This window comes from Petromyzon marinus, chromosome 19 (assembly GCF_048934315.1).
Source record: "Petromyzon marinus isolate PM22_M1 ecotype Great Lakes invasive population chromosome 19, UKy_Petmar_22M1.pri1.0, whole genome shotgun sequence".
NCBI classification, from domain to species: Eukaryota; Metazoa; Chordata; class Hyperoartia; order Petromyzontiformes; family Petromyzontidae; genus Petromyzon; species Petromyzon marinus.
In genome coordinates, this window is record NC_133685.1 from 12,675,578 (window position 1) to 12,693,036 (window position 17,459).

At 48.7% G+C, this 17,459-nt stretch overlaps 1 protein-coding gene across 2 annotated transcripts in view; it reads left to right on the forward strand.

The window, feature by feature from the left end:
* Positions 1-16,580, forward strand: part of LOC116943780 (uncharacterized protein C21orf58-like) — a 31,712-nt gene extending 15,132 nt beyond the window's left edge. The window contains exons 7-9 of one of the 2 annotated variants that reach the window (XM_076068172.1): positions 1,121-1,362; positions 14,748-14,818; positions 15,649-16,580. In XM_076068172.1, coding sequence (XP_075924287.1) covers positions 1,121-1,362; positions 14,748-14,818; positions 15,649-15,656 — 321 coding nt within the window. In that variant the 3' untranslated portion in view covers positions 15,657-16,580. Of the gene's footprint in view, positions 1-1,120; positions 1,363-4,404; positions 9,817-14,747; positions 14,819-15,648 lie in introns of those variants that run through there. The other variant, XM_076068173.1, reaches the window with a different exon arrangement.
* The last annotated feature ends 879 nt before the right edge of the window (positions 16,581-17,459 follow it).

The window sequence follows — 17,459 nt, forward strand, 5'->3', positions numbered from 1 at the left end:
CGTTAGGCCAACCTTTACAACCACAAGACAAACTTGGTTCAACGTTGCATGTTTACTGGGTAGCTGTTGTGTGTGCAGGCGGTGTTACTGCACGGGGGGGGGGGTGGGGGGGGGGAGTGGCCTCCATCATCGCCGTGTCGGTCGAGGAGGCTGTTTGACCATACTTCACCACGCTGGTTGATGCGGGTTGATGAAGGAGGTGCCCAGAACTGGTTCAGATATCACTCTCGCCACTGATGTTAGCCTGGGTTCATAGCGCGGTGCAATAATGAATTTGCCACTGCTCCACATGTTAATTACGGCAGGGGATGATGATGATGATGATGTGTTAATTATACAAGATGATGATCATGTAATTAACTCGTCACTTTGGTGTTAATTTTGACCTCTAATTTCCTAGATTTTTATTCTCATTTCTTGGATGTTGTCATGATGATGTTTGACGTAGTTTCAAACCAGATGCGGCGTATCTAGTCGCTAAAGTTAGCTGTGAGAATTGTTCATCGACTTACCGATGAACGAGCTGTGCATCAAAACTAATTGGCGCGGTGTTAAACGCTTGCACACCACGTGACAATTACATTTTGTCCAGCTGTGTCGGGTGGTGGAGGGCTGCAACAACACAAATTTTGTCCCAGGTCATTACATGGCAGAGCCCAAAAATCAATGATCAATGATGGCATATATTTTAGACCACAAATTCCAGGTTTTGACAACCAAGTGGGGAGCAGTTCGCACGCTGCAAATACAAACCCAGCGACCCGAGTTAGACTCCCGCTCACCGTCAGCACCAGTGACGATTATCTGAACCGCTCCTGGGCCTCCCTTACATCGACTCAGCCTCAAATCACTATCTGGCGTGATGTGTAAACATCGCCACGAGGGATACGAAGGTGGCCGGGCGTGTTGCTGGCCACCAATTGCCTCGTGTGCTGTACCGGCCTTCACAGGTGCTCACACTCGCTCACAGCACTTGCCCCAACGGTCTGTTCTTTAAGGCTATCCAGATTTTTTGTCTTCAGTTCGTAGTCCCCCCCCCCCCCGCAGCCTCCGATTAGCACGGTTGGCTGCGTACGGGTGGGGTGACCTTTGTCTTTGTGCGTCAATCGCTTCTCCGCAGGACTCCTCGCCCGAGCAGCCGGGCGTTCACCATCACCACTACGGTCCCCCGCAGCCGCCCCTGCCGCCCATCGGCTTCCCCGGCTGGCCTCAGTCCGGCTTCCCGTATGCCCACGGCTCTCCCTTCCCGACAGGCGGCTACCCGGGGCTTGGAGGAGGGCCCTACGGGACCGCGCCGTACCACCCCGGCTACCAGCAGCACGTGGTTGGTGGGGCCATGCCACCGATGATGCCGGTCCAAACGTGAGTCACTCTCGCTCCGTCGTCCCTCCGCACGACCGCCTATTGTCCGTCCGTCCGTCCGGTCGTCTGTCCGTTCGTCCGTCCGTTTGAGTGTCGTCGCGTGCGCGTCCGTGCGTTCGACATATTGTCCGTCCATATGTATGTATCTTGTCTCTCTGTCTATCCATCTGTAAGTTTGTGTGTCCGTGTCCATCTGTCTAGCGATTCATCTGTCTGCTCATTTGTGCATCCGTGTGTGTGTGTGTGCCTATCCATATGTCCATACATCTGTTGATCTGTCTGTCGATCTGTGTGTATCTGTTAATTTTTTGTCCATCCATCTGATTCGTCTGTCTATATGCCTTTTTGCAAGTCTGCCCATCCATTTATGTCCCTTAATTTGGGCGCATCTGTCAGTCTGTCTATTTATCAACTCATCAATTAGGATGCATCCTTGACACATACGGGGTTATGGCTAATTCACAGAGTGGACTGTACGTGCCACCATCATTGGCGGACAAATACGGTTCGTTGTGTGCGTTCGCCGCTTGTTGCAGAGGCTCGTGGTTCGAATCTGGCAGGCCGGCCTGGTGAATACTGCGGGTGTATGAACCGTATACCACACACAGCGTCTGCTTCACAGTGGATGATAAATATCCCCTGATGGCATACGAAACGATGAGCGGCACGGGGGAAGGACAACAAACCAAACACGAAAAGCAGTTCTAACGAAACGCGTTTTCAACCTCGATGTAAAAGTGCATAGCTCCAGTGGCTTCCTAACATCGGACGGAAGAGCGTTCCAGACGGCCGCAGAAGCGCATCTGAAAGCGCGCGATGCAGCGACCACCGTTCCTTACCACCCACTTGTATCCCGATTGGGCCATCAGTTATAGCGGGTCTCTGACAAGCAGCAGTGCAACCCCATTGCGTTAGAGACATTCCCCACAGAAAGTGGAAACCACAGAGCTACCTCTGAGATTGCTTGCAGTGACTTCTGGTCCACAGAGTGAGGAGGGGGCAGCACTTTCCCACCCAGAATCTGAATATGTATATATACTGGAGGAATCCGATGAGCTATAAAGCTCTTTTTTCACGTATGTCCAGTAGGGGCAGGTCAGAACGTTAAAACGAACAATACAAAATCACAATAGGAGTGCAAGTATGGTGAAGGTAAGCAAATCACTAAAAAAATATTCAAATAAAACTAAACTCTTGTTTTATCTAACCAGGTAAAGCCCACTTAGCTATTAGTTTCTTTATCAGAAGCGACTTGGCCACAAATAATAGCTCAATGACGTGGCTTATCGCATGGAAATTTATTGCAGCAAAATTGTCTAAATGATAGAGACGAATGTTTCTAAATGTGGAGGGAAAAAACGGAGGACTCGGAGAAAAAAATCCACTCAATCACGGGGAGAGAGACGCCGCAAACTTACCGAGAATAATGATTGTCGCAAGGCAATAGAACCACTTTCGCTAATTCTCATCGCTGGAATTTATCCGAATTAAGTGCACAAGGAAATTTAACGTCGCCGTTTTTTTTTGTTCTTCCGCATTTAGTAATTGGTGATCAGTCTGAGACTCATCAACTCCGCTACACTTGGAGAACAAAGTTTAATCACGGGCAGGCCGCCTGGATTCGAACACAGGATTCTCAGCGGTGCCGGCTCAAAGCTCTGAACTTCTGAGACACCCGGCCACCTCCACAAAGTGTTGCCTTTTTAAAAACACAAATCGGTCATTTTGACCGTGCCTGCCTGTAACACCGTCTCAATTAAACTGTGATAACTGTGCACAATATAAACCCACCGTATACATTCACACGAAGGTTAGGTCGATTTACTTGACAAAATTGAGAAATGACATTGATGAAACGATCTGCACAATCACATTATTATGCTCGCATATACAAATATTTATCCAAAATAGAGGGTTTTTTGGGGTTAAATCGCGTAAATATCAATGTGTCGTTAAACCCGCCACGACCCAACACAGGTTATGTAAATGAAACATGCCAATTAGTTACTAGTTCAGCACACCGGTGTGTTGGAGAGTAAACCCACAACATTTACAATTTGACGTTTCACTGGTAATTACAACCAGCCTCATCAGGCAACAGCGTGAATAATAGATAAACCGTGTTCAACTTACAAATATTTACCTTTAAAATGGATGTTTTTTTACGAACATGAGATTATTTCAACCAATATTCTTCCACAAGTTTATCTAAGGTACTAACGATGCATTGGCCACACCTCTGATATTCTCTGTAAGATATCCGTGCTGGAACAGTTTTTGAAAAAGTGGAGTCAATGTGAATGAGTTTGTTCCTCTTGGGTCAAAATTACTCCGAAGTTGGTGTGATTAAATAAGTCACCCGAACACAAAATAATCGTACAATTTGACAAAGGTGTTATGTCACAGTTGGCAAGCTCTAGCCAACATTTTTTTGTCATGCCGCATGATTATTTAAATTTAATGTCGAGTTTAGATTTCAGATATAACTCGTGATTGTTCTTTCAATTCAAAGCATCATTGGTCAATTCCCCGCTTAATTTTACTAGAAATGTGTGCTGTTGGCACTAAACTGTGAGACTTGTATGCGTCCGTTTGGAACTCCTGCAAAGCAGTTGCGTCGCCCCCATGTTAAAGAATGACTTGTGGAAGGTGACATGACAGAACTACTTCTGAGATATTTTTAATTGGCCTCGTTCCCCGTGCTTGGGCTGCCATAGGTTTCCACTCGCCCCACAATAAAGAGATATTTGTCACGGGAAAGTAAATATGATGTAAAAAAAATAAATCTCCGAGATGGATATTTTTTTGTGCCAAATAAAATTTCACGTGATGGATGGTTTTCTTATTCTTCTATGCACTCAATGGTGACCGTGCCGAGACCATAAATTTGCGATATATTTTTTTTAAACCACGGGTGGTTGAAACCCGGCTTCCAACACAAGAGGTCAGTGGTGTCTATTCCGTTCTCTGAGCCACGCGGTCAACTCTAAAAACTCTAAACCGACCATTCTTTAATTTCTCACATTTCCATGTGCTCCTCAGAGACGCCATCTGTGACTGACATGACGCCACTCCACAAGGATTCTTAAGCCAGGCCAGGTTTTGTGTCGTGCCGTTGTCAGCAGTAAAGTGCACGTGCGGTGCAATGTCGCATATCCGGCTCGATGACGCGCTTGAAGTGGAGGCGAATATGTATGAATGTCGGATATTTGAACATCTATTGAAGATGACAGTTACAGCCAGCAGGCACAAATAAGTTGCTGGACAATAACAAAAAGCAGATTGCTTTGAATGTGGGAACGCGTTTCGCTGCGCTTCGCTGTGCTCTAGAAGTGAGTGCATGTACGCGGGATTTAAGAATATTTCCCTGTGTGTGAAGAGGTCGTTATTGTGAACGTCTACAAAAAAACATCGGCTACACTGTGCGCACATACTGCACTGGGTTCGAGAGCGGCTGATTGGTCAGGGCGGATAAGTGACGGTCGAATATGCGACGTTGTACTCTGCATTAGAGTCCGCTCTCATGCACCCGAGTGCCCGAGCTGGATGAGAATTCCCTAGATTCGGCAGCTGAAAGTGCAAATTAATAAATAAAAGCACACAGACGGCATATTTATATTGTAGATTATATTTCATGGTTTATTTTGTGGGCGTTAAGTGCGTTGTCCTTCCCCCCCCCCCCGCATCTCCGATTAGCACGGTTGGCTACGTACGGTGCGAAAGAAGGACAACATACGTACATGTAATAAGGGCGTGAAACAACGAGTATCGTGGCTTCTTTAATCAAAAATTACAGTGTTGGCAATTCGTATGCTTTGCTAGTGTATTTTATGTTTGTTGATATAGCTAAGGGTATAGAGATTCACCCCTTAGGGTCACGATTCGTGGTCATTATTCCATTTCAGAATGGAGAACGGATTCTTTTTTTTACATTGTGGAAAATGCATGCGTCCTCTAGTGGCTGGAATGGGGCTGCTGTGAAGCCCATTGCACCACAACGTGAATCAAAGTGATGGATTATCTTATCGTACGTTTAAACCACGCTTTAGCCAAGGCGCTGTACAGTGAACTAACAATGGTAGAAGGTGATTGACGAGATGAAACGGGATGAGTGGAAGAGATTTATGTAAAATGAGGTGGTGGTGGTGACGATGACGATGCGTGGAATACACGTAGATGTAGACGAGACGTAGATGTAGACGAGACGTAGATGTAGACGAGATGTAGATGTAGACGAGATGTAGATGGAGACGGGACGTAGATGGAGACGAGACGTAGATGGAGACGAGACGTAGATGGAGACGAGACGTAGATGGAGACGAGACGTAGATGGAGACGAGACGTAGATGGAGACGAGACGTAGATGGAGACGAGACGTAGATGGAGACGAGATGTAGATGTAGACGAGATGTAGATGGAGACGGGACGTAGATGGAGACGAGACGTAGATGGAGACGAGACGTAGATGGAGACGAGACGTAGATGGAGACGAGACGTAGATGGAGACGAGACGTAGATGTAGACGAGACGTAGATGTAGACGAGACGTAGATGGAGACGGGACGAGTGGATTGACGAGACGTAGATGGAGACGAGACGTAGATGGAGACGAGATGTAGATGTAGACGAGACGTAGATGTAGACGAGACGTAGATGGAGACGGGACGAGTGGATTGACGAGACGTAGATGGAGACGAGACGTAGATGGAGACGAGATGTAGATGTAGACAACACGTAGATGGAGACGAGACGTAGATGGAGACGAGACGTAGATGTAGACGAGACGTAGATGGAGACGAGACGTAGATGGAGACGAGATGTAGATGGAGACGAGACGAGTGGATTGACGAGACGTAGATGGAGACGAGATGTAGATGTAGACGAGACGTAGATGGAGACGAGATGTAGATGGAGACGAGACGTAGATGGAGACGAGACGTAGATGGAGACGAGACGAGTGGATTGACGAGACGTAGATGGAGACGAGACGTAGATGGAGACGACACGTAGATGGAGACGAGACGTAGATGTAGACGACACGTAGATGTAGACGAGACGTAGATGTAGACGAGACGTAGATGGAGACGAGACGTAGATGTAGACGACACGTAGATGGAGACGGGACGTAGATGTAGACGAGACGTAGATGTAGACGAGACGTAGATGGAGACGAGACGTAGATGTAGACGACACGTAGATGGAGACGGGACGTAGATGTAGACGAGACGTAGATGTAGATGAGACGTAGATGGAGACGAGACGTAGATGGAGACGACACGTAGATGGAGACGAGATGTAGATGTAGACGAGACGTAGATGGAGACGAGACGTAGATGGAGACGAGACGTAGATGTAGACGACACGTAGATGGAGACGGGACGTAGATGGAGACGAGACGTAGATGGAGACGACACGTAGATGGAGACGGGACGAGTGGATTGACGAGACGTAGATGGAGACGAGATGTAGATGTAGACAACACGTAGATGTAGACGGGACGTAGATGGAGACGAGATGTAGATGGAGACGAGACGTAGATGGAGACGGGACGTAGATGGAGACGAGACGTAGATGGAGACGAGACGTAGATGGAGACGGGACGTAGATGGAGACGAGACGTAGATGTAGACGAGACGTAGATGGAGACGAGACGTAGATGTAGACGAGATGTAGATGGAGACGAGACGTAGATGGAGACGGGACGTAGATGTAGACGAGACGTAGATTGAGACGACACGTAGATGGAGACGAGACGTAGATGTAGACGAGACGTAGATGTAGACGAGACGTAGATGTAGACGGGACGTAGATGTAGACGACACGTAGATGGAGACGAGACGTAGATGTAGACGACACGTAGATGGAGACGGGACGTAGATGGAGACGAGACGTAGATGGAGACGACACGTAGATGGAGACGGGACGTAGATGGAGACGAGACGTAGATGTAGACGAGACGTAGATGGAGACGGGACGAGTGGATTGACGAGACGTAGATGTAGACGGGACGTAGATGGAGACGAGATGTAGATGGAGACGAGACGAGTGGATTGACGAGACGTAGATGTAGACGAGATGTAGATGTAGACGGGACGTAGATGGAGACGAGATGTAGATGTAGACGAGACGTAGATGTAGACGGGACGTAGATGTAGACGGGACGTAGATGTAGACGAGATGTAGATGTAGACGAGACGTAGATGGAGACGAGATGTAGATGGAGACGAGACGAGTGGATTGACGAGACGTAGATGGAGACGAGACGTAGATGTAGACGGGACGTAGATGGAGACGAGATGTAGATGTAGACGATACGTAGATGTAGACAACACGTAGATGTAGACGGGACGTAGATGTAGACAACACGTAGATGTAGACGACACGTAGATGGAGACGGGACGTAGATGTAGACGAGACGTAGATGTAGACGAGACGTAGATGGAGACGAGACGTAGATGTAGACGACACGTAGATGGAGACGGGACGTAGATGTAGACGAGACGTAGATGTAGACGAGACGTAGATGTAGACGAGACGTAGATGGAGACGAGACGTAGATGGAGACGACACGTAGATGGAGACGAGATGTAGATGTAGACGAGACGTAGATGGAGACGAGACGTAGATGGAGACGAGACGTAGATGTAGACGACACGTAGATGGAGACGGGACGTAGATGGAGACGAGACGTAGATGGAGACGACACGTAGATGGAGACGGGACGAGTGGATTGACGAGACGTAGATGGAGACGAGATGTAGATGTAGACAACACGTAGATGTAGACGGGACGTAGATGGAGACGAGATGTAGATGGAGACGAGACGTAGATGGAGACGGGACGTAGATGGAGACGAGACGTAGATGGAGACGAGACGTAGATGGAGACGGGACGTAGATGGAGACGAGACGTAGATGTAGACGAGACGTAGATGGAGACGAGACGTAGATGTAGACGAGATGTAGATGGAGACGAGACGTAGATGGAGACGGGACGTAGATGTAGACGAGACGTAGATTGAGACGACACGTAGATGGAGACGAGACGTAGATGTAGACGAGACGTAGATGTAGACGAGACGTAGATGTAGACGGGACGTAGATGTAGACGACACGTAGATGGAGACGAGACGTAGATGTAGACGACACGTAGATGGAGACGGGACGTAGATGGAGACGAGACGTAGATGGAGACGACACGTAGATGGAGACGGGACGTAGATGGAGACGAGACGTAGATGTAGACGAGACGTAGATGGAGACGGGACGAGTGGATTGACGAGACGTAGATGTAGACGGGACGTAGATGGAGACGAGATGTAGATGGAGACGAGACGAGTGGATTGACGAGACGTAGATGTAGACGAGATGTAGATGTAGACGGGACGTAGATGGAGACGAGATGTAGATGTAGACGAGACGTAGATGTAGACGGGACGTAGATGTAGACGGGACGTAGATGTAGACGAGATGTAGATGTAGACGAGACGTAGATGGAGACGAGACGTAGATGGAGACGAGACGAGTGGATTGACGAGACGTAGATGGAGACGAGACGTAGATGTAGACGGGACGTAGATGGAGACGAGATGTAGATGTAGACGATACGTAGATGTAGACAACACGTAGATGTAGACGGGACGTAGATGTAGACAACACGTAGATGTAGACGGGACGTAGATGGAGACGAGATGTAGATGTAGACGAGATGTAGATGGAGACGAGACGAGTGGATTGACGAGACGTAGATGGAGACGAGACGAGTGGATTGACGATGGGTGGTGACCACGGGGAGTGGGTGACAGGGAAGGCGGTGTTCGTGCGAGTGAGGAGGACAACGAGGGGAGGAGGAAGGTTAGGCAGCCCATATTGACGACGATTTCACACCGAATCGATGCGTATGCTCGCCGCGGACTTATTTGGTTTGCGTGGCCCAGCGGTAGCAGAGGCTCGCGGTTCGAAGCTGGCAGGCTGCCCCAGTGATCACTGCGGGGGTGTATTGACCATGACAGAGAGGGGCCCGTCTGCTTCTCAGAGGACCTTAAAGATTCCCCCTGGCATGAAAAAAAAACCGAGCAGGCCATTACGTGCTGGCGTCATGGCCCAAATGAGACGTATTTGTTAAATTACACCGCAATAATTGTGATCACTTCCAGCAGCATCGCCCCCTTACTGTGAAACTACTGCAGGCCGTGTCTCGTGAAACACAGCGCCTGCGTGGCAGCCGTGCTATCACGAAGGCACGGTGGTGTGAATACTAAATGTAACACATTATTATTCTGAATTAGTGCAACGTTACACCTCAAACTGTTTTTTTTCTCCCCTTGTGTGGGGTATGAGTTGATATTGACGTTCGTCTCTCATGACACGTTAATAAACATTCGTGTTTGACTGAAATGACGAGTGTTGATTTACAAACACAGACACACGTTTGAAATAAACACGGAGCTTCCCGACCAACGCGTGCCATCGTCATCATTGGTGTGCTCATGCTGTCACTCCGTCCCAAGCGAGTGAGACTTGAGGATGCAGCAGCGCCTTCAACCGTCTCAATGCAATTCAGTGTCGTGGGGCAATTTAACCCTTTCCCATTCCCATGACGTGCGTGTACGTCATCAATTTTACTTCTGATTCGGAAGTAAAAAGGCCTGGCGGGAGGGCGTGTGGCACAGCTTGGTGCCAGCTATCGTAGCGTGCGGTGGTGTCGCTACAGTTCTCTGCGGTGAGCAAAAATGTCTATAAAAAACAGAGGCGCTATGCCTCTCTAAATAAAATTAACGCTAACCACTTCCGCGTTTCGAGATTCAGCGGTGAACGGGGCAGACGCCTCGGAACGGGAAAGAATATAACATTAATGCCACATGCAGGTGAGCGAGTAGGTCTATTACCTGAGTTCGATTCCCGGCCATGGCTAACATCAGGTGGCGAGTGATATCCGAACCGATCCTGGGCCGCCCCCCCCCCCCCCCCCCAACCTTCACCAAGTGCCACTGTGACCAGCACGGTGAAGTATGGTCAAACAACCAACCATGAACGGGCGTGATGTGAGGTGGCCTTCATCCAGCAGTGGATTGGCAAAAGGGACCGTGAATTGTACAACCTCCACATTACAGCGCTCCGCAAGCATGCATCATGAATACATACTTTCGATTTGATGTTTCTGCAGCCTCGAGTAAAATTTACATTTCAACTTTATTCGGTTGTGACTGCTCGCGCCAAACCCGAAATAAAGTGAAAATGTGAATTTTCATGAATACCGTCACCGTTTCTAGTCCCCCCCCCCCATGCGGTTGAGTTTACACTGTTTCTGGTTCGCTCTGGGTAGGGCCCATTGAGCTAAGAAGCTCTATCGAGAGTGACGACCCAGGAGTGTGTGGGGGAGGAGGAGGTCCAGGGGGGTTTAAGGAGGAATGCAAGAAATGTGCTTTGCAATAAAAGTTATCTTAAGAGTTTGCAGCACCCATTAAGCATTGGTTTCACTTTTGAGCGATTTCCCAATGGGACAGCCGGGACATTCAGTGCCTTCCTGCGGCTCGTGCAAGGTTTGCTTTGGCTAATCTGTGCAGTTCTAAACACACGTGTCCTCTACGTCCAACCTTTTTTCTTGTCTGCCACGGCGCTAATCCACACACGAACACGCCACCTCTCGCCGTTTTTTTTAGTCTTGGTTTGTTGTCTTTCCCAACGCACTTTCCGATTAGCGCGCTCGGCTACGTACGGCGCGAAAGAAGTTCAACGTGCGTACGCGCAGTCGACCGCCACGGCAGAGCAGGGGGTTGAGTGCCGTGCGGCGATTACGGCACCCGTCCTGGGGGCACTCTAGCGGGAAGACGGCGGAGCGAGGATGTCCTCAGCATGACTTCTTGACCTTGCACGACGCCAGGGAAGGACTGAATCACTACTCATAGTTACAGGGAAGATCTAAATCACGGCGCATAGTTACAGGAAGAACTGAATCACTACTCATAGTTAGAGGCAATGACTAATTCACGACGCATAGTTACAGGGAAGGACTGAATCACGACTCATACAGTGAGGGAAAAAAGTATTTGATCCCCTGCTGATTTTGTACGTTTTCCCACTGACAAAGAAATGATCAGTCTATAATTTAATGGTAGGTTTATTTGAACAGTGAGAGACAGAATAACAACAAAAAAGTCCAAAAAACGCATGTCAAAAATGTTATAAATTGATTTGCATTTTAATGAGGGAAATAAGTATTTGACCCCCTCTCAATCAGAAAGATTTCTGGCTCCCAGGTGTGTTTATAGAGGTAACGAGCTGAGATTAGAAGCACACTCTTAAATGGAGTGCTCCTAATCTCAGATTGTTACCTGTATAAAAGACACCTGTCCATAGAAGCAATCAATCAATCAGATTCCTAACTCTCCACCATGGCCAAGACCAAAGAGCTCTCCAAGGATGTCAGGGACAAGATTGTAGACCTACACAAGGCTGGAATGGGCTACAAGACCATTGCCAAGCAGCTTAGTGAGAAGGTGACAACAGTTGGTGCGATTATTCGCAAATGGAAGAAACGCAAAAGAACTGTCAATCTCCCTCGGTCTGGGGCCCCATGCAAGATCTCACCTCGTGGAGTTGCAATGATCATGATAACGGTGAGGAATTAGCCCAGAACTACACGGGAGGATCTTGTCAATGATCTCAAGGCAGCTGGGACCATAGTCACCAAGAAAACAATTGGTAACACACTGCGCCGTGAAGGACTGAATCCTGCAGCGCCCGCAAGGTCCTCCTGCTCAAGAAAGCACAAATACATGCCCGTCTGAAGTTTGCCAATGAACATCTAAATGATTCAGAGGACAACTGGGTGAAAGTGTTGTGGTCAGATGAGACAAAAATGGAGGTCTTTGGCATCAACTCAACTTGCCGTGTTTGGAGGAGGAGGAATGCTGCCTATGACCCCAAGAACACCATACCCACCGTTAAACATGGAGGTGGAAACATTATGCTTTGGGGGTGTTTTTCTGCTAAGGGGACAGGACAACTTCACCGCATCAAAGGGACGATGTACGAGGCCATGTACCGTCAAATCTTGGGTGAGAACCTCCTTCCCTCAGCCAGGGCATTGAAAATGGGTCGTGGATGGGTATTCCAGCATGACAATGACCCAAAACACACGGCCAAGGCAACAAAGGAGTGGCTCAAGAAGAAGCACATTAAGGTCCTGGAGTGGCCTAGCCAGTCTCCAGACCTTAATCCCATAGAAAATCTGTGGAGGGAGCTGAAGGTTCGAGTTGCCAAACGTCAGCCTCGAAACCTTAATGACTTGGAGAAGATCTGCAAAGAGGAGTGGGACAAAATCCCTCCTGAGATGTGTGCAAACCTGGTGGCCAACTACAAGAAACGTCTGACCTCTGTGATTGCCAACAAGGGTTTTGCCACCAAGTGCCAAGTCATGTTTTGCAGAGAGGTAAAATACTTATTTCCCTCATTAAAATGCAATCAATTTATTACATTTTTGACATGCGTTTTTATGGATATTTTTGTTGTTATTCTGTCTTTCACTGTTCAAATAAACCTACCATTAAAATTATAGACTGATCATTTCTTTGTCAGTGGGCAAACGTACAGGATTAGCAGGGGATCAAATACTTTTTTCCCCTCACTGTAGTTAAGAGGAGTGAGTGGAAAGGTCTGCTAGGGCCCCTGCAGCGTCGGGCCCTCCACTCAGCGTTGCGGATTAATCTCCCAACTGACCGGGGATGTCCGGAGTCTCCCAGGGTCCTTGAACGTGGGGGCCGACTCTGCCCCGCGACACCGCGAGACACCGCGGCGTGCGTTGGGGGTGACGCGCGGCTGCAGTTGCCCCACGTGTCCCACCAGACGGTGCTACAGCGTCAGACATTGGGGGCGGCCGGGCGCGCGTGGAGGGATTTATTTAATACCCTGGGGTGGGTTTCGATGAAATTGTCAACTTTTCGTAGTGAGGTCGGACGTCAATGTTTACGAACACTACGTGGCGCTGCGTTTAATTTCTCGAGTCTTTTTGTTGTCGTTTGTTTGTTTGCGGTGGCAATGGTATTCGCGAAGATTTGCGTTTCGTTTAACGTACTTTGGTGGACTTGGTGGCCTTCAGTGGCTTGATGGGGTCACGGAACTCACAAGCTGAGTTTAGGTGGGGGGGGGGGGCGTGGGAGCTGCGTCTCGCCATACTTCACCAGGCTGGTCGGTGCTGTTCGGTGCAAGTGGGGTGCATCGATGGTGGAGCACTACGTAGCCCCCTGTATCAGCTCTGCAGCGTGGTTCAGATGTCTTGTGACCCCCCCTATTTCAGTCTCCAGAACAATATATGGTGGCTGCCCATCCAAAAACTATCCAGGCTCAACCACTGTTTAGCTTCCCGAGATCTGATGATATTGGGGCTCAGTCCCGTGTGATTTAGTCACAAACTGTAATTCAATTATTAGTTTGTTGAATTTACTAATTGTGTTTTTCTTGTTGTACACTAATGCCATGTATTTAACCACAGAGGCTTCAACGGATATTACCATTATTTTGGTGATGTTCTTGCATTTGGGATGCTTGGCCAATGTAAATTATGAGTTAAAAAATAAAGTTAATGTGTAGAGGGAGTCTGAAGGGAAGCACTGTCGCACGTACACAGAGATAACATCGAACAGTCCACACAGATGAGTTCACGAACCCACTTGGGATTCTGGCGACCTCAAGGCCACCTCGCAGACCAGCTGTGTCTTTACGTGATCCGCCAACGCCTTGCTCCCCAGAGTGCTGGCTTATGATTCGTATGCGTGGCCACCACGTGTGTGGTGGCCACTCGCCAGCCCGCACTTAACCCGACATTCTGGGTGGTTCAGAGCAAAGTGATAATTATTCATCAAGCGATCGTTGCAAAACAGTTTTCTCGACACTGCACGTGATCTCAAGGAGCTTAGGGGAATGATATTTGTGTTGAGATTGAATGCGCCACGTCGATGATGGTGACGATTGGAGACGATCATGAATATGATGACACAGACGACGATGAACGTGAGGAGGAGGATGATGATGATAGCCATGATAATGATCACGACGACATTGATGAACTACGATGATCATGACTACGATGGTAATGACAATGGTGACGACAACGATGCTGACGATTACGACGTTGAAGGTGAATACAATGACAACGATTACGATGATGACTATGATGATGGCTGAATTATATTTATTTATTTAGCGAATGCTTTTACACGTGACTTTTACACAGTTTAGAGCACCAGATATACAAGAAAAATGGTCAATTAAATAATACGTCAGTCGAATGATGATAGTGATGATGATGATGACAATGATGATGACGACAGTGATGATGACGATCGTGATGATGTCGATGTGCTGCGTTGTTGTATTCGAAGGACAGAAGTCACTGGGCTGATCCCCCACCTGTCCTTAGCGTTGCCGCGGGCTCTGTGAATGGGAGCCACGTCTCAGGTGAGGCCCCCACCTCCCATCCCCCTGGGTGTGGTTGGGCAACCCAGAATCCGGATGAAGGCTCAATGGGGATCCGGTCCTGTTTTTGTGTGCGGTAAAGTTGACACGAAAGCAGGTTTGGCTGACATTGGTAATTCGAGATCACGTGCTTTTGTCTATCGGGAGGGGGAAAAAGGTGTGAAATATCGAATTACTCCACTTAGGGAGCCCATATCCAATGTGAGATTGCTGATCCAAAGTCTAACCCAGTTACTACAGCTGCTGGCAACTGCAGCAAAGGGAGCACGACTTGCAGATGTCACCGTTGGTTAATCGCTAATGTATTTGTTCAATAATTCATCGTGCAGCTTTGCAATGGCACAGTCTTGTGTGGTTGCCTGCAGTGTATAGTGTGTGGAGTGTTGTCTGCGTGTGTGCATTGTGCGGTGTGCAAGGGGAGCGGCGGCTCAGGGGTTAGCGAACTGTGCTACGAATCCAGTGATGTGCCTTCGATTCCCAGCCGTTGTCAGTATCGACACTGATGATGATGTTAAACCCGTGCTGGGGCTCCCCCCTAGGTCGACTCAGCCTTAAATGAGTACCGGGCGCTGTGTGTGGCTAGACACAAAGGCGGCCGGACATGGTTCTAGCCACACCACCCGCTGTAGTCGTGGTCTGCCGTTCCAGCCTTCACAGGTGCTCGCTAAGAGCGGTTGCCATAACAGCCAGTGTGTAGTCTGCAGTACACACACCTCGCTTTTGATGTTTGAGATCTGACGAGATAGGGCGCACTCTGAGTTATTTGGTCACGGGGTATGATCCTTACAAAAATTCATTGTTTTTCTTGACAGAATACTGATGGAGAGGTTTGCATGTGTGCAGTGATCACTCTTGGCTGGACTCCTGCAATCAATACGGTCACACACATCTGCACATCATATGGATATGGGTATTAATGCGTGCATTGTACAAGCAGAAATGTGCAGAATTACCCGCACACTGTATGTGTATTTAACTCGCGATGAGCTTGTTGTTTCAGTTATCTGCGCATTTGGCAGCATCGGTTGCCCGATGGTTATTGAGGGAAGAGGGTGAACGAGGCGACGTGAGTCTATGGTTCGTTGACATTAGCCACGTGGTGTAACGTTATTGCCCATAGGTACATCACCACGTGGGGTTTATCGCATGTGGTGTTACTGCAGTGCATTGATAAAACTATGCCGTCGGTTACAGAATGGCATGGCATGCCACATGTGGAGTTTGAGTATTTGCTATTTCATTGGAGTGGGTTTTTTTTTCCTATTGCATTCCCCAGTCGTCCATTTGTTAATGTTGTCGATCCAAAACAAAAAAAGGAGACTCTCTCCTGGTGTCGGCAGTTCTTGCCACCTGTGTAAGCGAAGTCAACTCGGGACTCGGATCGCTTTGTTTAACCATGCGCGCAGGGGCTCGGGTAACCTGCGGTTCCGGAGCGTCGTTCGCCCTCTTTGGGGGACTGCTTCACGACGTTCTTCACCAGTGAACCGCCGTCTCGAATGCACCACAGTGCGTTGCGGGCTCTTGAAATATTGCAGGAGGTTTTTTTTTTGCTTTTGTTTCACCGAATTCGAGCAAAAAATAAAACGGCACTTCCTGTTACTTGGGGTTGCCGGCCCTGGCTCACGCAACGCGCCGCTCAGCAGGAATCGGGCAAATCACCAAATGGAGGAAGCTCCTGCAAAGGAGCCTTGGGTCTCAAGTGAGGATTTTCTTGGTTCGATTAAATGACGATTCGTTTCCTGGATGTTTTTTTTTTCCCCGAGCGTCTGTTGCACTTTACACGGTAAAAAAAACAAATAATAAGCTTTAAGCTTGAAAAAAATTGTTATCGGAACGCATTGAAAATAATAAACGAAGCAAGCGTTGCATATCGTAATCGCTGGATGCATTGCTGTTACGGAAGTGAAGTTTTGAGTAAAGAAATACGCGGCCACTGCTGCTGGAAGGGCCATTGCATGGCACGCGGGCCACTGATGGCGCCTGGTGGTCTTTAGTGCGGCCCCTGACAATACACGACACGTGTGAACACCCCCCATCATCATCATCATCGTCGTCGTGCTGTCAAACCCCAATGGTTTCAAATATGAAACGGCCCTCACACTGACGATGTCTTATCGGCGAAAGTGCCCCCCCCCCGCCCCCTCCGAAAATGAGTGAAGAACACTGCGCTTGAGAGAGCTCGAGAGAGCCCGTCCAGGTGGCGGTGGTGGTTGTTGTTGTTGTTGCGACTTCTCCACGCAGACCAGACGTCTTGGAGCACCCACGCTCTACCCCAACTCACGGGACCTGCCGATCGACTGACGGCCTGCGCTGAACCTCTTAATGCTGCTGGGTCGACAGAGCCGGGAGGGGTCGAAGGCAAATGCATCGGTGGATGGAAGTGAAGCGGCAACCTCAGAATTCCACAAGCCTATATAGAATTGCAAGCGCAGCGTGTCTGATAAAATAGACACCACGGCAGGCAGCTCTCTTTGAGCTGTAATGTGTTACCGTTAAGTTTGTAATGCCACACGCCCAGTGCGCCAACACACATCACCCGAGCAACTATCGCCCGACAGCATGGTGGGTGTGCGCGGGTCGACTGTCTCGCGTGCATTCATCAACGGAGACGGACGCAGGCGCC